This window comes from Pelodiscus sinensis, chromosome 8 (assembly GCF_052426305.1).
Source record: "Pelodiscus sinensis isolate ZL-2025 chromosome 8, ASM5242630v1, whole genome shotgun sequence".
In the NCBI taxonomy this organism is placed as follows: Eukaryota; Metazoa; Chordata; order Testudines; family Trionychidae; genus Pelodiscus; species Pelodiscus sinensis.
This window is the reverse complement of record NC_143059.1, coordinates 19079809-19104826: the sequence shown is the minus strand read 5'-3', so window position 1 is coordinate 19104826 and position 25018 is coordinate 19079809. Positions and strand designations below refer to the sequence as shown.

Sequence of the window (25018 nt, the reverse complement as noted above, 5' to 3'; positions counted from 1 at the left end):
TGCACAAAACATGGACATAACCATAAAATGCTTTCTTTAAAAGTATCCATGGAAAAATCAGAAGCTGTGCTTATAGTCATGAATTTAGTTTTGTCACTAAGAGATATGATTTCAGCAAATAATGCTGCCTCCATTGTAACGTAGTCCTTGAAATATAAAAGAAAGTAATCATACCATAGGGCTATATTAACTGGAACGCACTCTTTGCCTCACTATCAAATAATGTTTTGTCTTGTGTTATGCCTTTAAGTCGTTGGTTCTACTCCACTTTAATTTGTGCACACATGAAAGAGCTGATCTCAGGTTTTGCTTAATAGCCTTACCCATAAACTTATGTATCAAATCATATATATATATATATATATATATATATATATATATATATAATAAATACATATATTACAGAGAAGTTACAGAAGTTTAAATTAAAAAAAGCCACTCAGCACAGTACACACATAAAACACAATTTAGTAAACCTGTGCTTTAACTAAGAAACGGTGTGGAAATTTAATCCCTGTTAGAAGAGAAGAGTTTGGTTACTTTGTTTATTGTTTGCTTGTTTATAGTTACAGTAGACTTCCGATAATCCGGAACCTATGGGACCTAGGTGGTCCCGGATTATCAGATATGCCGGACTATCAGGAGGTACTGTAAACTGGTTATATATATATACTGTATACATTATATACTGTATATAAAGTGTTCTTAACCCTTTTTATTGTACATAGTGTATACAGTATACTGTAATGTTTTAGGTTTTTTAAGCCTTTTTTACCCTTTTTGCTCAGTTCAGCTGCTGCCGCTGTTACCTTGTAACTCATTTTTTGCCGAAGCTCACTCACTAGGCTCTTGCCATTTTGATGCCGTACTATCAAATCGGTTCAAATCATTTATTACTTCTTTGCTAATACCTGCTGTTAGATTTTCAAGTGAACTGCCACCATGACTATGAAATAGGGTACTGAGAAGAAGAGCGTGCTGAGTGAATTTTACTGCAAAAAATGGATAACTGCACTGCTTTAGAAACAAAACTAAAAATAGAACAAATAAGGAACAAGTGTTGAAATTCATGATTATTTTTTAACTGCCCTCTGTCCCAGTAACAGGTCTTCTTTGGCACTTGAGAACGATCACAAGTAGTTTGCCTTTTTATTCATATAGAACAAAATTTACAAAGTCATTCATACATTTTTTGTTTTGTTTTTTACTGACTTCGAAAATTGGGAATATTCAAAATACACTTTTACCCCACTTCATTCTTTCGTTATTTACAGATATGTACAAGAAAATGTAAAAGTTCTTGTTTTTGTTTTAGATTGATTGTATTAAAAAGCTCTGCTGGTTTTTGTTTGTTTGTTTATTTTTATTATATGGATGTTCCATGGGAAGGCTCCATGGCTTCAGGAATGACTCCTCCTGGCACAGATTGAAATGACATTGGGATAGGTGTTTTCACGGGGCTCTGACGAAACAGTCCTCCATTTGGTGATCTGTGTTTACACTGTATAGAGGGCATGGTGGCTGAGCTGCTAAGGGGCAATGGTAGATTACTACCAGAGGCAGCTGTGAGTGTCCTGCTGGCACCATGAGTTGTCTGTTCTGGTAAAAAGGTGGTGACAGAAAGTTGTGTGTTCTGGTATTCACGAACTGGCTCCAGGGTCTGACTTTGCTGCATGCCACCAATTTCCAAGGCTGAGATTTCAATGGACGCTGGCGAGATTTGCTTGTGGGCTATGTCTTCATCAATTAAACTGTTCATTCTTCTGTGCACCTGCTCCAGATTTACTTCTTTATCCTGCAGAAGTAAAAACAATGGAATCAGTCCAAACAAAAAAATCTCTCTCTCCCCACACTATGGGGTGGGAGCCATTATTTATTCATTGACTTAACTTGATTTGCATAAGCAAATGCTCTAGGTATGTGTAACAGCTCAGTCTTAAAACCACATATAGAAAAAAACCAAATCAGTGACAATCCACAACTGAACTGCTCATTCTGAGGCAAAATCAGAGCTCTGATTCCACCAGCACACAATGGAATGTTATGCTAGAGCTTCTCCCCCGGCTGCCATTTTGTGTACCAGAACCTCACTTTTCATTGCAGAGCAAAATTCGAGTTTCCAGCTGTTACAGTTGTGAAGAATTCCCACCTCCCAAATGTGAAACTGAGTGTAATGGATATTGAGATGTCTGACAGTCTGCAACAAGAGCGCTGGCAGGGAAGTGGGAGCTGCACTATTCATCTCACTGAGATAACTCAGATGCTCATTGAGGATAATCTAAACAACAGCATGCTTAGAAAATGAATTCCTTATGTTGGAAAAGGGGAGGATCACAGAACTATAATGATGGCTCATTTTAGTGCCAAAGGTGGGAATCAGTTGGGAGATACAATCACATACTTTATCACAGTCAGGAAGGAGCCCAGCTCAAGAAGCCAATGAGATCTCTGTGCATATTTGAGCCCCATCAATGGTGACCCATGCTCAGGAGATTTATGGGATCTACTTGGAGCATCAGCTCATTAATTTTACTGACTCATTTGGAAGTTACTTTGTGGGAGAAGCTTGGAAGAACATGCTCCCTTTTTTATTTCCCCTCAAGTTAGTCCTGAACAAAACAGTCAAAATGACGGGAATGCTGATGAACATGGAGTGTGTCAGAACAAACGAAGGACTTAGCTCTGGAGCTGAGGCCATACAGTGACAGTGCCTTGCCTTAAGCCCCCTTCAGGGACTGTCAGCTCAAGCATTACAGCAGTTTGCAGCCGCCAGGATAAAACCATGGGGGAGAGCTGTTTTTTAAAGCACAAACCGGTGATTACAATGGGCTGCTTACGGCATCACTACAGTATCCCCCTTGCGCAGGATAGAAAGCAGCATAAACTGCATGGCAAATGCAAAGATTGGAGTGGTGTGTATCTGGGCTTTAATAGCGGTTGGGGTATGCAATGTAGGTAAATGTTATATACGTTCCCCGTATCTCATGAAGCAGACTTACAGTATGTCATATTTTCAATGTGCAGAATTTGATTATTTGATCTCATTGAAATAGCAACCAAGAAAAAAAGCACCTGTTAGCCCAAAAGCTCTGGACAGTATAAGTTTCCTCTCATATTCTAGAATGCTAAAATGGTATTGAGCTCCCAAAGGTGCATCTATACGGCAGGGCTTAACTTGAAATAAGCTACACAAATTGAACTACATCAATTGTATAGCTTATTTCAAAATAGGGAGTGTCTACACAACACTTATTTCGAAATGGAGCACTCTTCCTCCGACTTCCCTTACTCCTCGTACAATGAGGGTTACAGGAGTTGGAGTAAGAAGTGTAGACGCAGACTAAGTTATTTTCAAATCATGTTGTGGTGTAGACATACCCTTAGTGAGTGTATACTGGGGGAAAAATGTATGTGATTGGCCTACAGAGGATTCACTGGCTGGTTTCCCACAGGTTTGTGGGTGGCTGTATGTTTGTCTGTCTTATGCCAGAGAATAACCTAGTACTTCGTGGCCCTGGAAATGCAAAACTGGCCAACAGCTACATTTGCCTTATTGTTGGTCCTGTGCCAAACAAAGTTCAGCTGGGCTAAAGAATCTGATATAATTATGTGATCAGTTGCCATCTGCCTGTAACCCCATTTCTTACTTAGAGATGAGTCCTAATCAAAATCCTGGCTTCCAAACACAGTCAAACACTAACTTTGTGACATGGATCAATCTGAACTTAATACAACTAAGTAAAAACTGACTTGGTGGCCTTCCAAAGGTGAGAAGATCAGAGCATATTGCTTGTCTTAAACCTGCAGACATAGCTCAAGCTAAACTCTTATTGAATCTACTATTATTTAGGTAATACAGGCATGGACCTGATCCAAAGTCCTTTGATGTCAATGGAAGGTGTCTTACTGATTTCAATTAATTTTTGTTCAGGAACACATTCTGTCATGCCAAACTCTCATAGATGGTCTTAGAAAACTGAAAATGAACCCTGACAACACAAAATCACCATCAGAGTATTCAGCAAAAAACTTTTCTGCTAAATCAGTATATATATAATCTTCCATTCCCAAATTAAGAAAAATCAATTGAAAAGAAAAATAGAAAATAAATTTTAAAGACAAACATGGAAAGTAGAAACCCTACTTATATTTAATAAAATATTTACTGCATTTTCAGTAGTGCAGAAAACCTTTTTATGACTTCCTCACTTGAATTATCATTATCAGCTCTACACTATTTTGTGTTATGTCTCACACACCAGTAGCTGGTTATGAAAAAGGTTTGTAATACAAAAGAAACACTGTACAGCAACACTGGTTTGTCAGTAAAAAAAACTTGAAAAAATAGATGGTGAGGAGCAATATGGTCATTGGATTGGTTGATTATATTGTAGCAGCCACTAGGGAACAAATGCAGTACTTAAGATGTCTGAGTTGTGCTCATTAAAACCTATAAATCCAATCAGTGTTCCCTCTAAGCTGTGTGATTAGGCATCCACCATGGAGAGGCTCAAATGCTGCCTAGAGGATTAGCAGAGCACCCACAAATGTCCACAACTGGCAGCATGCATTTCTATTGGTGGTACACATCTGCACTTCTCTCAGTGCACATAGAAAATTTCATTCCACACATGGATAGAATCAATTAGAGAGAACATTGCATCCAGTCTGGATCTACCAAGGAAGGTCACTTACAAGTTTTATCAAATTCAAAATATGATGAGCTACCTGTCTGGCTGTGGTAATTACAGAGAGCTTATTACGCCAATTCTTCATGAGCTCCTCTGGATTTCAATTCACTTGAGAGTAAAGTGCTGCTGATTTGGATCTAAATAGCTGAGAGCTTGGTTATTGAGAGACCACTGTTCTTGTTTTAAATAGCTGCAAAATTAGAGGGGAAAGAATTCTGGAAACTTTTCCCCTAAATATGTGCTCAGATTGAAAGATGAATATTAACGTTACTGTGTTCATGATCTATTCATGCTCTTGATCTCTGCTAGTAATCCTATTCATGTAAAATTAAAGTTAAGCAGAAGTACACACATAAAAAAATATGCTACTATTTTATTACAGTATTCATAATTCATTCTATGCTGCTTTGTTACCTGAGTCTGGAACAGAAATACTGTGTCTAGACTGCAGGCTTCTTTCAGAAACTTTTCCAGCAGAGATCGCCCAGAAAAGCTTATTTCGAAAGAGAGCATCCACACAGCAAAAGCGCAAGGAAAAAGTGATATGCTTTTTTGAAAGGTAGCGTCCACATTGATTGGATGTTATCTCACATTTAAATTGTGATTCGTATGGATGGAGTGGACATGAGGGTACCTGTGTTATTTCCTGGAGAACTCTTTTTTTTTAAAGAACTCCCTCTTCTGCATCCACACACATCTTCTTCCAAAAAAGCTTTTTCCAAAAAAGGCTTCTTCCTTGTAGAAAGAGGTTTACCACTGTCGGAAAAACCCCTGTGTTCTTTCGACTTTCTGTCGAAAGAACGCAATAGTAATGTGGACCTAAGTATGTTTTTTCAGGAAAAACAACTGTTTTTCTAGAAAAATGCTGCAGTGTAGACATACCTTGGGATAAGTAACCAGTAGAGTGAAAATGGTAAATTTTTAATACTTGCAACAAACTGTTTATGAGCTATTTGAAGAGCAAAAACAAAACTGTGATTAATCTAGAATTATGAATAATTAAAAATCTGTGATGTCATGAACAGAAAAAAAGAGAACCTCAGTGTATAAATTATTCTTTGTGATATATTGAGCTTAGCTCTTTTGAGTTATAAACATCAAGAGGCTACAGACAGGACATTCTCAGTACAGGAGACCTTAATTCACACATTTTAAGGCCAAGGAACTATATATTGTGACACTCTAGACTGGAAATCACATATTCAACTGTTCACACAGAGTTTGAGACTGGTTACCTATATGTGTAATGCACATCTCATTTGGCAGGCTGTTTTCTGATAATCTGGATAGATAATGGCTTGCACTTGGAAACTCATTTATTTTTAATGTTGCAGATGTTCACAATGGTTTCAAGCAGAGAGGGTCAGACACAATGCTATTTTTATATAAGTACCCAGAAATATCTGCAATTTGGATCATTGTATAAGTACACACAACACCCTTCTTTTCTGCAGTTTCATTCACTCCAAAGTCTGAAAAAGTCTCGGTTAGGAATGAAATCCTGGCCCTATTGAAACCAATTGAAGTTTTGCCATTGGGTTCGACAGTACAGAATTTTGCCTTATATTGACATTGCTTTGTCTATACTACAAGCTTTGCCAGAAGAGGCAATGCAAATGAAGCTCAGATTAGCAATTTTTCATGCTTCATTTGCATATTCTCTTCTGATCCATTTTTGCACAAGGGTTTTTTGCGCAAAAACAAGCAGTGTGGATGTTTCCTTTTTGCACAAGAAAACCCTTTTTGTGCAAGATCCTTATGCCTCTCTGGGAAAAAGGAAAATGGAAACGTCCACACTGCTTAGTTTTGCACAAAAACCCCTTGCGCAAAAACGGATCGGAAGAGAATATGCAAATGAAGCATGAGAAAATGCTAATCTGTGCTTCATTTGCATTGCCTCTTCTGGCAAAGCTTGTAGTGTAGCCGTAAAGTGTTTTGTATGGAAAGGTTAATGAAAACTAGTTCTGCCTCTTTGAGTGAGGAGGGTGAGAAATGACACAATCATCCTACTTTATTTTAAAACTCTGCTCATTTATTTTTCCCTGCAGAGAAACAACTGAAAAACAGCTGAACAATCTAGTTTCAAAATTGGGACGTGAAAGGTTATCAATGCGGATAAGTGATGCGCTAATTTAAAAATAAATAAGCTAATGTTCCGAGAACTTAAGGCCATGACGTGAGCTGACACAATAGACGATGTCTATAACTTATCATTAAGTTACCTGGTGGAGAACAGACAGACTGAGCACATTTGTGTAGCTGGGGCCCAATCTCTATTCAAGTAATCCCTATTCAGAGAAGCAGAGAAACACTTGCCTTTGTCCCATTAAAGTCAATGTTAAGCAAGAATGGGATGGATTTAAGAGTGTACTTAAGTGCTTTGCTAATTTAGTGTTGTAGAGAAGCATGCAAGCTGTACTGGAGCTTTTTAAATTGCCCAGGACTCCAGCCAGCTCCTCTTAAGTCCTCTGGGAAAGCCTTCCTATTGCTATATAACTCCTCGGCTTCCAAGCACAGCATTCTAACTCTTTGAAGTCCAAAGTTCCTCTGAACCACAGTCCTGCTAAAAGCCCCAGAAAGTCAGTGCTGTTTTCGTGGAGTAACAAAGATCCCCAAAACTACAGGCCTAATGAGGGTTAAGGAAATTACAGACTGCACTAATGAAGTCAACAGTACTTGTAAACTATAAGTTTAATCAGGACTAATTGCTGTCTCCTTTTTTCTTTAAGGATTGCCTAGGAAATGAAATAGAGAAATATAAGTCAATGAAATGGTAATTTTATAATTCAAACAGTGAAATCCAGGGAATGCAGAAGTTAAGATGTTAATGGATTTAACTGGCCATGGTACACTTACTACTACTTTTCCTGTCTGTAGTTCTTGTCAAAGATGAAGCTCTGTCTATTGCACTTTATATATGTCCATGCTTATCATAAAATGCACAGACCATAAGGTGGGTTAATATTTCTTTGGATCCTTAACTTTTGCCTCTACCAATGCTTTTGGATTTTAATTGTGTATCATAAATCAAAAAGTCTTTGGGGCTATCAAACTCCATGTTTGTACAGAATTTCACAAAATAATGACACATCCTGATTAGCCTTTAGACATGACAGCAGTAAGGAAGAAAGTTAATAATAGTTAATAACTACTGGTCAATAGTTTATTGAACTAATTATCTGAACTTAGGCTGTGCAGAAAAATTAATGGTATGGCTCCTTACAGGAGACAGTGTGTGAATGGACAGGGGTAAGGGACTTGTTTGGGGCCCCATAAAGAGGCACAGGAGTCAGCAGCAATGCTAGAAAGAGCAGAAGACAGAGTAACAGTTGAGTTGGAGATTTTGAACGCACAGCTGTGTTTCACGCTGGGACCTGAAGTTGATTACTGGCACCAGACTTGACTGTTTGGAGGCTAGGACAGTGACATTTCTGCAGATTTTTACAGTTAATATGGATATGGTTTATTCATTCATATTGTAAATATTTACGTTGTCTACCCTGATATAGATTTCTATCAATGTATATATTCATAGCTATTTGTATACTGTTTAGATACAGCTGTATCCATATATACACACAAGTGCTAGCACACTTTTTTATTAGATGCCATTAATGTCAATGTCAGCCATATAATGTAATTTTCTTTTACTCTCTCAATACACTCTCTTTCATTATTGTCATTACTATTATTACGTTATCTGAAGAGAATGATCAGTGAAATGGAGTGAAACACTTATAGATATGGGGTGAACATAAAATGTACTTGCCCGCCTCCTGATTGAGAAAAACAACTAACCAGCCATTTCTGCTGGGAAAGCAAAGTATCTCATTCATGTATTCCAATTTTAATTTCATTCTTTCCTCCAATAAATTAAGCTATATAAGGGAAAGCAAAAGGCAGGGTTCTGAAATATTGTAAGAACGTGATCATGAAAGATGGATTCTGTAGCTGTAGGTATCTGACTGAAAGTACATAGCTATGACCCCCTGCAGAGAACTGAAGGCTGCTCACAGTAAATTCTAACACTCTATGATTGCATTGTCTCAGAACTATGTTAATCTGTATCTGCAAAACCAAAGAGAAGTCCTGTGGCACTTTATAGACTAACAGATTTATTTGACAATCAGCAGTCATAGAATCATAGAATCCTAGGGCTGGAAGAGACCTCAGGAGTTCATCGAGTCCAGTCCTCTGCCCAAAGCAGGACCAATCCCAACAAAATCATCCCAGTCAGGGCTTTGTCAAGTTGGGAATTAAAACCCTCTAGAGATGGAGATTCCATCACCTCCCTAGGTAACCCATTCCAGTGCTTCATCACCTTCCTGGTGAAATAGTTTTTCCTAATATCCAACCTAGACCTCTCCTACTGCAACTTGAGACCATTGCTCATTGTTCTGCCATCTGTCACTACTGAGAACAGCTTCTCTCCATCCTCCTTGGAACCTCTCTTCAGGAAGTTGAAGGCTGCTATTAAATCCCCCCTCGCTCTTCGCTTCTGCAGACTAAATTAGCCCAAATCCCTCAGTCTCTCCTTGTATGTCAAGTACTCCAGCCCCCTAATCATTTTGGTTGCCTTCCGTTGGTCCCTCTCCAATGTTTTCTGTAGTGGGGGGGCTCAGAATTCGATGCAATATTCCAGATGTGGCTTCACTAGTGCCGAATAAAGGGGAATAATCACTTCTCTAGTTCTGCTGGCAATGCTCCTCCTAATAAAATCCAATATGCCATTAGTCTTCTGGCTACAAGGGCACACTGTTGACTCACATCCAGCTTCTCATCCACTGTAATCCCCAGGTCCTTTTCTGCCAAACTGGTGTTTAGCAAGTTGGTCTCTAGCCTGTAACAGTTCTTGGGATTCTTCCGTCCCAAGTGCAAGACTCTGCACTTGTCCTTGTTGAACCTCATCAGATTTCTTTTGGCCAAATCCTCTAATCTGTCTATGTCACTCTGGACCCTATTCCTGTCCTCCAGCGTATCTATCTCCCCCTAGCTTGGTGTCATCCGCAAACCTGCTGAGGGTGCAATCCATCCCCTCATCCAGGTCATTAATGAAGATGTTGAATAAAACTGCCCCTAGAACCGATCCTTGGGGCACTCCACTTGAAACTGACCACCATCTTGACATCGAGCCATTGATCACTACCTGTTGGGTCTGACAATCTAGGTTTCTACCCACCTTATAGTCCATTTATCCAATCCGCATATTCTTAACTTTCTGGCAAAAATATTGCGGGCAACCATATCAAAAGCTTTTCTGAAGTCAAGGTATATCACATCCACTGACTTCCCCATGTCCACAAAGCCACTCATCATAGAAGCTAATCAGATTGGTCAGACATGACTTGCCCTGTGTGAATTCATGTTGACTATTCCTGATCACTTTCCTCTCTTCCAAGTGCTTCAAAATGGATTCCTTGAGGATCCACTCCATGATTTTTCTAGGGACTAAGGGAAGGCTGACTGGTCTGTAGTTGTCTTAATTGTCCTTCCCTTTTTTAAAGATAGGCACTACATTTGGCTTTTTCCAGTCATCCTGGATCTCTGCCAATGTCCACAAGTTTTCAAAGGTAATGGCCAAAGCCTCTTCAATAACATTTGCCAAATCCTTCAGTACCCTTGGATGTATTAAATCCAGACCCATAGATCTGTGCATGTCTAAATAGTTCTTAAGCTGTTCCTTCTCCACTGAGGTCTGCCTACCTCCTTCCTATACTGCATCACCTAGCCTAGTATCTTAGTCTGGTCTACAATAGGACTTTATTTTAAACTAACCCCCCAAGGTTGAATTTATAAGTACAGCGTACACTCTACAAAGCCCATTATTTCAAAATAACAGGCCACAGAATTCAAAATCTGTACTCCTGCTTTTCATCAAGGGTAACGCTAATTACAAAATAATTGTTTTGAAATAATGATAGTGTGGATGTTCAGTTGCTGCTATTTCAAAATAATTACTCCCCAGAGTAATTCAAACTAATTAGTCCCCAGGGCTTCCCAGGGCTCTAAGTCTAAGGAGTCATGTCCACATTAACAGAGCCTGCCTCAGACTAATTTTGAGGCTTCCCCGTAGTGTGGACATGCTAGTTTGAATTTGTTATACCTTGAGTGGAGAAAAAAAGAGGGGGGAGGCCTTTACAATTTGTAACAGAAAAAGAAGGGAGAGAGGGAAAAAGGTAGCTGTCAATTATAGTGCCGGTGCTAATGAGGCTAAATGAGTGGGCTGGAAGGGTCCCATACTTAGCTTTTGATGTAAATTGGGTGTTGAATGTAAGGAAAGCAACTTTTATAATGACCCATACAGTTCATGTCTTTGTTCAAGCCATGAAAGATAGTGTTACATTTTTTCTATGTCAAAGGATAAATGGACACCCGTCAGATATTAGAAATGGTAACACACAGAAACCAGTAGAAGAACTTTTTAATCTACCTTGGCACTCAATAATGGCTTTAAAAGTAGCCATTCTTCTACAAAGGAATAACAAAACCAACTACAGAGAGAAACTGCAGAATTGGCCTTTGTATGCCTGTCATGGTTTGAAGAAAGACATGAACTGGATGGGCCATTATAAAATCTGCTTTCCTTTCATTCAACATGCAATTTACATTAAAAGCTAAGTATGGGACACTTCCAGCCCATTCAATTAGCCTCATTAGCTCTGGCACTAGAATTGCCAGGTACTTCCCCCTCCCCCTTCTGCATTTTCTGTTATAAATTGTGAGGGAAGGATGCAATTTTGGGAGTGCAGGGGAGGAGGGAACAGGGGAAGCAGCCATTCCCCAACAGGGGAAGCCATTCTCACCGGGATGTGGCTTGCGTTTCTTCCTGTTCACCAGAGTATTAGGGAACGAGGTAAAAGTACTTGCATTCTGTGCATACCTCTTACTTCTGGTTGGAGGGCAGAGGAGTAAATCACAGAACACAAGTACTTTCCCCTCGCTCTCTGATAATCTAGGGACCAGGAAGAAAAGCAAGCCACATCCTGGTGCACATGGCTGCTGCCCTCCCTGTACTCCCAAAACTCTGCCCTTGTTGTGAGGTCTCCCCCTTTTTTTCTCTACTCTGCTCATCCGAAAGCTCATGATACTAGAGGTATTTGGAGGTATCCCAGAAAAACTTTGACGCATCCAGGGAACGTATCTGCTCTTCTGAAAAATTTTTCAGAAGAGCAGATGCATTTTTTCGGCATGCTTGTAAACCTCATTTTACAAGGAAGAAGGGATGTTCCAAAAAGGGGCTTTTTCCAATATTTGGCCCAGTGTAGATGGGCCAAATGTCAGAAAAGCCTCCTTCGTAAAAAGAAGCAGAAAAAGCAACGCAAATTGCGGTTCACAATTTGCATAGCTTTTTCCAGAAGAACAGTGTAGTATAGAATTAGATTTATTTGGGAATAAACTTGGGTTGGTAAAAACCACTTTGTCAGATGTCTATGATTATATGGACAGTTAACAAAGATTCTCTGCCCTAGAATACTAGGATATCGTTTTTATTTTTGAGAGAAAGTGTAATAATTAACCACCATGTAATGTGGAAGTTTTAAGGAGTAATCAATACTCTGGGTATGTCTACACTGAAGTCCTCTTTTGAGAGAGGAATGCAAATGCAGACAAACGAAACTGCAAATGAAGCACGGGTTTGAATTTCCTGCACTTAATTTGCATAATCGCATCCAGCTGCTATTTCAAAATACATTATTTCAACATAAAAAATGCTGTTTAGATGCGATTTTTTTGAGGAAAAAACCCTTCTTTCTAAATAACCCTTAAACCTCATTTTATAAGGAGTAAGGATTATTTAGAAAGCAGGTTTTTTTCTCAAAATAACCATGACTACACGGTGTTTTTTATTTCGAAACAGGGTATTTCGAAATAGTGGCCAGACGCAATTATGCAAATGAAGCATGGGAAATTCAAATCCGTGCTTCATTTGCAATTTCATTTGTCTGCATTTGCATTCCTCTCTCGAAAGAGTAATGCAGTGTAGATATACCCAGGTGTGCAGCGATAGTAGGTTTTCTTGTGTTGTTTTTTCAGGGTGTTTTATTTTTGCATGACTATTTTGAGAGTGAGGACCAACTTGCGAGTTACCTTGGATACTAATTGACATTAGCAGTAATTAGGAACACCTCACTGACTTTCAGGGTATTTCTACAGTGGGGAGTTAATTTCTAAATAACTCCCCTTATTTCAAAATATCAAAATGAGTGTCCACACTACTAAACCTGTTATTTCAAAATAATAGGCTAGTTATTTCAAAATAGTAACGCCAGATTGTGAAGAATAAGCTTATTTCAAAATAGTTCTTTTGGGATTTATTAATTCAAAATAACCTATTTTGAAATAACCTGGTAGTGTAGACACAGTCTCAGAGAAGAGTTGTTGAATGAAGGATGTCTAGAAGGTTATCCAAGAACATCTGAACACATCTAATAAAATATCTAAGTTCTTAGCAGCCTGGCTGGAGATTCTGGGAGGCAGAGCTTTTAGGTGAGATTACTTTCTCTAAGGAAACTATCACCTCTTCCATATTCTACTCATTTTCCTCAAACCTTATCACTGAGATCAGTGGAATCCACTTGACCAGGGATTGGTAAAGGTTGGTGAAGTTGTTTTGGACAAGTTAAAAGCTGAGGAACCCAAGAAAGGGGAAGATTTAGGCATGTTTAACACAATGACAAAGATACCTACATTAAATGTATGCTAACAGAACCATACTGGACTGAAGGGTGGAGATGAATGTCCCTGAGTAAAATAATAAAAAATTTAGAAAAACAACATGCATATATCTTGGATGTGTTGACATTTCTAGGTCACATGCAGACCTCGCAGGTATTAAAGTGATGTGGTTAATATGCCTAAAATGGGTCAGTTTACAGGAAAGTTTTCTTAGGCCTGGTCTACGCTAAACAGTTAGGTTGACATAACTACCTATGAGTGACGTAATTCCATCTAGCTTGTGGTATGGACAGCACTACATTGATGGAAGAATTCTTCTGTTGACTTAGCTACTGGCTCTTAAGGAGGATGGCTTACCCTGATGTGAGAACACTTGCCATTGGCATAAGAAGGGATTAACTGAAATACTACAGAACTTCAACTATTACTAGAGTTTTTCAAGTACAAACAAGCTCTCAGTCTTAATTAATGGACCAATGTCTGTGTGTGGGGAGAGGATATGTATGAAATGTATAGAAGAATGACATGAGGTTTAACCAAAATAATACAATAAAAATATGACACATTATGTAAAAGAAATAAATGGGGGGAAAAAAACAAGCAATCAACCAACCATGATTCTGTGGGCATGGCCATGAACTCAAACTCATGACATCTGGATTAAATCCCCATGTCTGTCACATATTTTCTGTGTGACATGGGGCAAATCATATGCCAATCTCTCTGCTCCTTAGCTATAGAAGCAGAAAATATACCTTAATTCAAAAGGTCATGCTGAAAATAAAGATATTAATGTTCAAGGCACACTCAGAGTAATGGACATAAATATCCAGATAGATGGAAAATGAACTCTAGGAAACTTTTAAGACCTTCTGGACAGCCTGAAAGAAAATCCTAAGAGGCAGGTTTGTATGCTTTGGTATCCATAGTCTCTACTACTGGCTTAGCACCAATTCACCCCAATTGAAATCAATGTCTCCAACCAACTACAGAATTCCAGGTATTTTTTTTATCAGACATAAACTTTTTGAGTATATGATTTGCTGAGAAGTGATTGGAGGACCACCTCTGTGTTTAAAGTATGACAAATAGACCCATTTTGAAATCTGTAATTCACTATATTCACTATTACTTTTGGCTTCATGTAATGCGTTTGCAAAGCCATAATTCTATTTCATTCCATCAGGCTCTGAGAGAGGTAAAATCATGCTGTAAATTAGCCTGCTCCTGGAAAGAAACAGAAATGATATAAGTAATTTGGTATATTTTACACCAATGTTATATGAGGCTCATACAAATTAGTTTCTACACCCAGTATTCTAGGGTTTCATTAATCAGAAAGATGCGATATGCAGACAGATGTGTAAACTGACACAGTGATGTATGTCTGCTGTCGTTAATTTACCACAGGCTAGTGAACTAGTCTAACAGCACTTAATGTTATATAAAATTTGCTGACTGCATTTTACATGTACTCTCCTGGATGCTTATTTGAATACTATTGTATCTTATTAAACATGGCTAGGGATGCACCTCAAATCTGCCTTTATATCTAATTCTGCAATCAAACTTCCTGTGAGGATCTGCAGGTCCTAAACCTGCCCATCACCACTGCTGCATCTCCAACATCACCCCATGGGTCTGTCAGTGAACCCTATGGCCTTGCATTCCACTAAACATACCACCTGACTGGAGGTGCTCCAGTGTGCTTGGCTAGGCCAGGTGCACTGTTTAGGTCACAAAGACATACTTCTGTGTCTGTGCCACAAGATGGATCATGACTTCGGGCTGCTACAGGCCCTGCTACCTCACTTGTGTCCTCCTCCCAGTTTCCTAGCTTGGATCCTGCCTTGTTTTTGGATCCTGCTCTCAGCCTCATTACAGGCCCTGAAGCCTGTTGCCCTGGTTGCTGACTGTTCTGGTTCTGACCGTTGAGTATGGCTCTTGAGATCTGAAGGTCAATGCTAAATCAGCTTCCTGTCTGATCCTGGCTCCAATTTTTGTCTCTAACACTTGGTTCCAGATTCAGACCTGCTTATTGGCCTTTCTGAACACAAAGGTCATTCTCGAGACAGACCCCTCCCACCCACTAGCCAGGTTGCTGGTACCAGTCGTCCTCAGTCTTCTGTTCACATAAGCAGAAACAATATTATGTATTTTTAAATAGTAATTCAATAAACAAGAAGATCTCAATATGACTGACAGGCTTTGTCTACATTGGCCAGATTTTACGCAAAAGCGCTCGCTTTTGCGCAAAATCTTGCCAGCTGTCTAAACTGGCCACGAGTTCTTGCGCAAGAATACTGACAATCTAATGTATGATGTAAGTGTTCTTGCGCAAGAGGCCAGTGTAGACAGGGACAGGAATTTTTTGCGGAAGAAAGCCCCGACGGCAAAAATGGCCGCCGAAGCTTTTTTGCGCAAAGGCACATGCCAGTGTAGATGCTCTCTTGCACAAATACTTTAATGCAAGAACTCTTCCGTTAAAAGTATTTGCGCAAGAGAGTGCCAGTCTAGACGCAGCCACATTGATTGAAGTGCACTGGCCTCTTATCCAATTGAAAGGAAAAAATTAGATGAGTTTACAATGTAAAATTATTTTCAACAAATGTGCCAACATCTGCACAGAACACAAAGACTTCAGCTGAAACTATTGGGGAGAGATGACCGAATTCATTAGGAAGTGGTTTGCATAATAGCAGAAACAGTACACCTTGCTGCATGTAAACAAGTAATTGGTATTACTCTTCACTCCTAACTGAAAAAAATAGGTAAAAAGCAGAGGATGTTGGTAAAGGGTAGTCAGTATAGTCGTCTTCTTTCAACTGCATTTCCAATATTGACTCACATACTCCTGCACCAAATTAATACACATACATTTCTGAACAGAAATGAAGCGAAAAAACAAATTACGAATAAGGTGGACCTGATATAATGTGTATACTACAAAAGTAATTCATATCCCGCCCTTCTCACTTTGTCTGTTGCCACTTAGCCCTATGTCATGAGGTCCAGAGTAAGAAGATTATTCACACTGTGTCTGTAGGATCAGCCCAATAGACTCTAAATACCAAGTCAGAGCTTCAGCTGTATAAGTCAATATAACTCCAATAAGCAAATGAATTTCTGCCAGCTGAAACTGCTGAAGATCCATTTTCATTTTTTATATTTGTCTCTATAGCACCATGCATCTATATTGTATGGTGCTATGTTAATAAACATGCAGCACATACAGTAGTTGTGGGAAGTATATCACAAACTCGGTGATTGCTGGTGAACATGCTCCTGTCCTATAGCCATTTCCAGAGATTCAACACCACACTCATCACATCTCATTAGCAAATCTCAGTAATGGTAACATATTTGATTATCTTTGTAGCTAATGGTAGAGTCAAACCGAAGAAGATAGAAGGAGGGTGGCTTCAAAGCACTCATTTGTTACTGCTATAGAGAGCCATAAAGCTCATGCTGAGGCATCCAGGCTTTGGAGTTCTTGCCAAGTCTACATACAGATGTCCATAGGCTTCAAGAGGTTAAATACACAGCACAAAAGGAGGGTGGCATGGAATCATTTTCCTGCACAAGCAACAGGAAAACGCAGTGTTAAATGAGTAGTGGTTTATGTGCATGCCATTTATGTCTTTGGAAATGAGCTATCTGGGAGAGAGGGAGTTGCGTGTTGAGAAAATAGCTACTATGTGCATGTACATAGTAGCTCGAGACATTTGCAGCAGTAGGAAGGTTAGGATCAAGGGGACTTACAGTAGGTGAAGATGAGATAGTTAGCAAGGATGAACTGTGCAGGCACTTTCAACAATAAATCAAATATTGGTATGTGTTTGTTAGAAAATCTCACCATAGTTCTGAGGCCCAGCCTCACATCATTGGCCATCTCCAGATAGGAAAGAGAAGGAAGAACAAGGAAAAAAAATGGATCAAAATAGTGAGGCTAATACTTTAGTTAATATTTTCCTCTTTTTAACAAACATTTTCCTGCCCGAGTCTAAGATTGGTGTTGGTGTTTATTTGGTGACAGTATATCAGACTCTAGTTCAGAGAAATATGCCATGGTCAAATGATACAATGGAGCCTATTTTTCATGAGTCAATACACAAACTATCTAAAACAGGAGTGTGATTATGTAGCTTGATAGACTTTCTGTAATCCTTCCTTCATTTTGATATTTTAAAAAATAAAATTGACCAACAGCCTGAGCCAAAACACACTGAAATCACTTGGAGTCTTTCCATTGTCTTCAGGGGGGCTTGGGTAGTGTCCTAAACTATTGGATGTTGACATATAAAGGGCCTGATTATGCATTCTGTTAGGACTCTACAGGTACAACTTGAGTTGCAACAGAGAAAGAACTGGCATAGCAGAAATGCTCTGTCTACCCCTTACCTTTTCCATCCTATCCAGGGCCCACCATTAAAACACCTCCTTTTGTCCATTATGCCAGGATCACTGGAAGCAGCTGGTACAGGTCACAGAGAAATCTCTTCCAACAGCTTTATGCCAAAGGAGAGTTTGGCTGCAGAGGGGCAATACTTCACTAGTCATTTCTAGGTAAGCCACTTTGATCTTATGATGTGCACATTGATTTTGGTGAATTGGAGAATCTAGCCAATGTCCAGAGGGGTCTCCAATAAAAGCTAGATTTTCAAAAGTGCTCAGCACATGCTCTCTGAAAACAACTTTTCTCCCATTTAGTCACCAACAGAAATAGCAGCTTTTCAAAAAAGCTCCACATACTGAATGTACTTGTGGCCCTTATTTTGGTGTCTAAATAGGGGCTAAGCTTTTCCTAAAATCTGGTTTTAACTAAAGGTGTTAAACTTCTAAAAATCAGGCTCTATATGTCAATTTTTACCAACAATAACAGCATGTTAGTATCTGAGATTCCTCAATATTTTTTTATATTTAGGATAGAAAAATATAACCTCTCTCAGATGCTGGACAGTAAGTTGTGATCTATACATTTTTATGGTATTTTATAATTCTATGCATGCATAATATATTTTTTTTTATTGGTGGTGATGCTATGTGAAATTTAATGGTCACTATAGTAACAGAACAAGGAAAGGATTTATTGTGGGAGTGTATTAACTATAACTCTAAATATATTTTCAAAAATAAATTTTCAGGCCTTTTTACTTTTAAGTAGCTCTTAATAATCTCCTGTTAATAGCTTTTAAAATACTCAAAGTATTTAAACTAAAAGTAAGAGAATCAGAGAATGAGGTCACTCTGGACCCTACCTCTGCCAACCAATGTATCTACCTCTCCCCCTAGCTTAGTGTCATCCGCAAACTTGCCAAGGGTGCAATCCATCCCCTCATCCAGTCATTAATAAAGATGCTGAACAAAACTGGCCCTAGAACTGATTCCACTTGATGCCGACCGCCAACCAGACTTTGAGCCCTTGATTGCTACTCCCTGATTTCCTTGAGTTTTCAAAGATAATGGCCATTGCAATCACAACAGCCAACTCTCTGAGTACCCTCAGGGTATGTCTACACTACCCTCCTAATTCGAAATAGGAGGGTAATGTAGTCATACCGCAATTGCAAATGAAGCCCTCGTGGAATGAGGAGTACAGCTAGTTTGGATTAGGAAGCCTAATCCGAACTAGCTACTCCGTGCCGCGTGTAGCCGCGCGGCACGGGGTTCGAACTGCCAGCATTTAAAAATGGCGCCGGCCGGCTTTATGCAAATGAAGCCCGGGAAATTCAAATCCCGGGCTTCATTTGCAATTGCAGTATGACTACATTACCCTCCTATTTCGAATTAGGAGGGTAGTGTAGACATACCCCCAGATGCATTACATCCAGCCGCACAAACTTGCGTATGTCCAATTTTTCTAAATATTCCTTAATCTGTTCTTTTTCCACCTTGGGCTGTCCACCTCCTTGACATACTGTGTTGCCTAGTTCAGTAGTTTGGGATCTGACCTTGTCTGTGAAGACAGAGGCAAAGAAAGCATTGAGTACTTCAGCTTTTCCCACATTATCTGTCACTAGATTACCTCCCTCATCCAGGAAGGGTCCCACCTTCCCTGACCACACTCTTATTGCTAATGTGCATGTAGAAACTTTCTTGTTACCCTTCACATCTCTTGTTAGCTACAATTCCAGTCATGTTTTGTCCTTCCTGGTTATCCCCCTGCATGCTCGAGCAATATATGTATACTCTTCCCTAGTCATCTGTCAAGTTTCCATTTCTTGTAAGCTTCCCTTTTGTGTTTAAGCTCACTGCTAAGCCAAGCTGGTCACCTACAATATTTCCTTGTCTTACTGCACCTTGGGATGGTTTGTTCCTGTGCCTTCAATAAAGCTACTTTAAAATACTGCCAGCTCTCCTGGATTCCTTTCATCTTCATGTTAGCATCCTAAGAGATCCCACCCATCAGTTCTCTGAGGGAGTCAAAGTCTGCTTTTCTGAAGTCCAGGGTCTGTATTTTGCTGCTCTCCTTTCTTCCTTTGGTCAGGATTTTGTATTTGACTATCTCATGATCACTGCTGCCCAGGTTGCCACCTACCTCTACTTCCCCTACTAAGTCCTCCTTGTTTGTGAGCAGCAGGTCAAGCTGAGCATGGCCCCTGGTCAGTTCCTTCAGCACTTGTACCAGGAAATTATCCCCAACATTCCCTAAAACCTTCCTGGAGTGCCGGTGTACTGCTGTATTGGTCTCCCAACAGATGTCAGAATGATTCAAGTCCCCCCATGAGAACAAGGGCCTGTGATCTGAAAGCTTCTTTTAGTTGTCTGAAGAAAGCCTTTTCTACTTCATCTGCCTGATCTGGTGGTCCATAGCAGACACGACTACGGCATCACTCCTGTTGCTCCCACCTCTGAGCAACCATACTGCTTTCTTACATACAGTGCAACTCCTCCACCTTTTCTCCCCTGCCTGTCCCTCCTGAACAGTTTATGCCCTTCCATGACAGTGCTCCAGTCATGTGAGTCATCTCACCAAATCTCATAGTTCTTTCACTTTGCCAAGACTTCCAATTCTTCCTGTGTGTTTCTCAGGCTACTTGCATTTGTGTACAAACACCTTAGATAATTAGTTGACTGCCCTTCCTTTTCCGGGTACACTATAATATTTTTTTTGCCACAGAATAATTTTTGACTGATTCAGCAAAACACTTCAGTGCATGCATAACTTTCAGTACATGATTAATCCAGGCTGGCTTCAAACTACCTAAAGCCTAATCTGCCAACATGAAAGTTAAAGTGAACATTTCCAGTGAGATGATTAGAAGCAGGATCAAGATGCTAGTCACGTACTTAAAGTTAAGTATGTGCTTAAATTATTTGTTGGATCAAGGCTTCAGGCTTCACAAATCTCAAAAGGTTGAAAAACAATGTGGGGGAAACACTATTACATTTTTTAAATTCTGTTTTAATTATCATTGAACATTTACTGCCAAAACAATCAACTTGGAAATACCACTGTGAGCTGAGATAAAACTTTACAAATAAAAAAGGTGCCCGGAATACACAGTGACAGGAACCTCACTAGCTGCAACTGTATTTAGGCCCCAAGTTCAGCAAGTTACTCAATCACATGCCATGTTTTAATCACATGATTAATTTGAGTGTTGTCACTGAAGTCAGTGGAGTTAAAGTTAGGCACATACTGAAGTTCCTTGCTGAACTGGGAATTTAAATGGTGTTGTTTCTAACAGCATATCTCACAGGCCAAGGGGAGTTGTTTTATGATCACTTTTGTACAGGTTTTTTTTCCCCCTAAGAAGCTGCTATAACATGTTCTAGGCTACATTACCTCTCTAGGACTTTTATAGCAGGATATCCTAATGTGATTCTCAGACAAGAAATTGCTGCTCCCAAAGGATAGCAAAAACATAGTATTATTGAACTAGCAACAAACCTATGTAAGTATCACAGAAGCTAGCACAGTGGTGTCAGTGAGCAAAGGAATGATATGTCATCCTCATTTCACTAGGGCCCAGCCCAAAGACCAGGGTAGTCAGTGGTGAGATTCCCATTGACTTCAGTAGCTTTTAATTCAGCCCATTTGTTGGGAATAAGTATCACAGACTATCTAGTCCTCCAGTTTTTAGACCGTTTATATTGCAGTTGTGCAAATAACCTGCAAGGAGTAAATTAAAGCTGCTTAATTCAATTTGTCAGTTTTTATCAGTATGTGTAGACAGGAGAGTATAGCAGATATTGTGTTCTCTCTTTTCTTTCTATACCGTTTCTCCTCCCTCAAGCTTTGTGTTTTGCTGTATAACAGCATGAAACCTTGCAGTCTAGAAGAGTGATTGTTGCTTCTGAAACATCAATGCTGGTTTAAAGATGCTAGTTAAATGAAGCTTGCCTGTTCTAAGTTAGCCTTGAACCTGAGTTTTCTAGGTGGCATTACAATGCACTATTTAGGCAATGTTTGTATAATTTAAATTTTTCCACCAAAAACTTTATTTATTCTTAGAAAAAGAGTACAATACAGTGGTACAAACAAATTTATATGTAACTGAGCAAAACATGTACAAAGATTTCAGGCATGTCAAAATACATAAAAATAATTTAAAACAACATAAAATATAATGAACATACAATGAAGGGAAAATAAAATGTCAGTTCAATGATCATGTGGGTTTTTTTCACCATAACAACCTAATATCACAAGGGGGTATCAAAACAAGGAAAAAAAGATAGTGGCAGAAAGAAGACATACAAGTGGGAAAGAATAGAAAGATTTAAAAAAGGAAAGAATAAAGAAAGAGAAAAGAACCTATAATAACCAAAAAGAAGGTGAGTGACCCTGTATGGAACATGTGCCAGGGCCAGGCCCGCTAATGGGAATGGGGGCAAAGGTAGTTGCCCAGGGTTCACTGAGAGATCCAGGCCCTTTACATTGCCTCTGGGGATCCTTGTGGTGTGCACTTAGCAGCAATAAGGGATGGGAGAGCCGGGGTGGTGCGTTCTGGGTGGCACTTAGGGATGGCTGCCGCAGCCCTGCCTCTTCCAACTGAGGCCCTGCTCTCCGCTGCTGAGGCTGTCAGTGCCCCTGACCAGGGCCTTTGTAATATCACCTTGTAGGAGATCTAAGGTGAAGTAAATGTGAACCTGATTCGAATTCTCAGCAGTAGTCATTATGATCATATTAAAAATCTCGTGTTTCTATTTCTGAGCTACAGTGGGTATTAGGTTTCCAATGTCAAAGAAAATGACTAAAGAGCAAAAGCTGTAAGTGCAGATTTGTTGAGGTAGGTTAAAATAGGTGTCTCCAGTTCAGATATAAGATGCCCTGGAGGGAAACTTAAGGCAGAAGATACAAGGCTGTGCATCCCAGTCCAGAGAGACATGTTGTTGTTTTTTGTTATGCCTTCTCATCAGGCCAAATTATGCATGACAATATTTCAAGGCAATTTCATCACCTCCCTCAATCCTGTACAGTTAGAAAGTTTTGCAGACTGACAACTTGTGGGGTTTCCGGAGTATCTATTGATGTTATTTGGTTGGAAAGAGAGTGAAAGCAGCAATGATGACATGTTGCTGTTACAAATATAGGAGTTAGCACAATTCAGTCTCTGCTCTGGACAAAACATTAGATATTGGCCTCCTTAATTTGAAGAATAGAGGAGAAGGAGAATGCTGAAGACAGGAGAAAGAAACCCTGCCCTCCCTCTGAAAAAGGCTGTTCCATAGAATGTTTTTACATGGGTTGATTACAATGATGGGAAATAATAACCCAAGGAGACTTAATTCACACTATGATAGTTAGCTAAAGAACTGAAAACATGAGAGATCAAGCTCTAGTCTTCAGGTCATTGAGGAGAGAGATGAAATGTCTAACTGCAATTGAGAGAGCTGGCAATGGTGGTATTTCCTAGCTAGCAGGAAATTGAGGCTCCATGTACATAAGGCTTAAAGATGTGCTTTGTGCCAGCTATGTTCCAGTCTCTTCCAATTTAATACATTTATGTTTTACAATCCACTTCAGGCTGTATAAGGAAAGGTTGAAAACGGAATCTGATGAGCAAGTTGTAATAGTGGCAAGAAAGAATCCCTGTTTTTAATATATTTAAGTGATTGATTTGTAATTTAGATCACACTGACATACACACTTTAGAGGTCAGGGAACAATACATTCAGTTCAGTTCAGTTATTCAAAGGGGCAGAGAATAATCAAATTAAAAGTCCAAAATGTTCATTAGTTGGGATATTTCATTCATTTTACTGACTAAAAAGCTTCTATGGGTTATATTAGTGTCCAAAATATTAGGTTTAAATTATTTTGGACCTGTAAGAAACAGCCTAGTATTACTAGTATAAAATACAAACTTCTATTTAATGGGTCCAGTTATAAAGCATCCAGAGATTTGTGGAGGTGCTGTAAAGTTCGTTACCAGGGTAAGAGACCTGGCCACTGAAAACAACTGGAACCATACATTGCAGAAAACCAAGTGAAAATTGGAAGAGGTTGTCAATACATTCTAATCTAGAAAAACATCTACTCAATAAAGGATGATGAAATATAATTTCCCCAAAGTTAGAAGTAATGCAGGCCATTTAAATGTTTGAAATGTCCTACTAGCATTAAAAGACTATAAATGTTTATGTGAAAAAATTCTGTCATTGTGGTACAGCTGGAATTTTTTTTAATAACATGGGCATATCTTCCTTTTTCTAATCCATGGTTTGTGGTTACCAGTACATTGTTTTCATAATAATTATTTATATTTGTTGTTATAGCCAGTTTGGTTCCTGGATATTAGAGAGAAGGTGAGCTGAAGCAGCTCTGTATAAATTTAAAAGCTTGTCTCTCTCACTAGCAAGAGGTTGGTCCACTAAAAGATATTGGTTTCACCCACCTTTTTTCTATACTCATTTATGTCATTTAAACAGCTCAATACTTGATTGCTCCAGGGTACATAAAGAACTAGCTCAACTGAACGCAGGAAATGCTGATGTGATGCTAAGATGAAGAGGAAAAATGCTCTGAAAAAAATTATAAATCCTCCATTCAAGTCAAGGTAGCACACAGCCTTTGGTATATGCTCGACTCAGTATGGACCATGGGACGCAGAAACTGCAACAGTTATGAACATTTTTCTCCATTTCTCTGCTGAATTAGCCAAAATGGCTTGTGCACTTGTCACCTTCAGAATATTTCCCTCTTTTTGAGCCATGATAAAAGGTCCACAAGGAATCAGGAGCTGGTGTAGAGGTCAGCGTAAGAGTTGATCATGCCTGTTATGCCAGTGCTGCTTATAATGAACAAATTTCATCCTGGATTCACTACATATGTCTAGAGCTGATTTACACATCCATTTATGAGATACAATCATACTATCTAAAGGACAGCATCTCTTGTTTGACAAATCAAACTCATTGCCCAGAATCCTGTGATTAGGAGAGTCCAAATATAATCTTCAGGGAACCAAAGACTAACCCTCCTCAACTGCTCGATATTCAATAAGGATAGAGAATAATATGATTGAAAGTCCAAAATGGTCATTAGTATTGATTTTTCACTCTTTTTAACTTGTTTAAAAGGATGTACTTCTTCATACCTTGCATTGTTAACCTGTGGAATTCGTTGTCGGGGATGTTGAGAAGGCCAAAACTATTGGGGTACCTCTACACTGTACGCTTATTTTGAAATAAACTATTCTGGA

At 39.2% G+C, this 25018-nt stretch overlaps 1 protein-coding gene across 2 annotated transcripts in view; it reads right to left on the bottom strand.

Moving 5' to 3' along the window:
* Positions 1 to 506: 506 nt before the first annotated feature.
* Positions 507 to 25018, bottom strand: part of GRID1 (glutamate ionotropic receptor delta type subunit 1) — a 1044532-nt gene continuing 1020020 nt past the window's right edge. Inside the window, exon 17 of one of the 2 annotated variants that reach the window (XM_089780067.1) lies at positions 507 to 1796. In XM_089780067.1, coding sequence (XP_089636193.1) covers positions 1367 to 1796 — 430 coding nt within the window. In that variant the 3' untranslated portion in view covers positions 507 to 1366. The remainder of the gene's footprint in view (positions 1797 to 25018) is intronic. The other variant, XM_075934836.2, reaches the window with a different exon arrangement.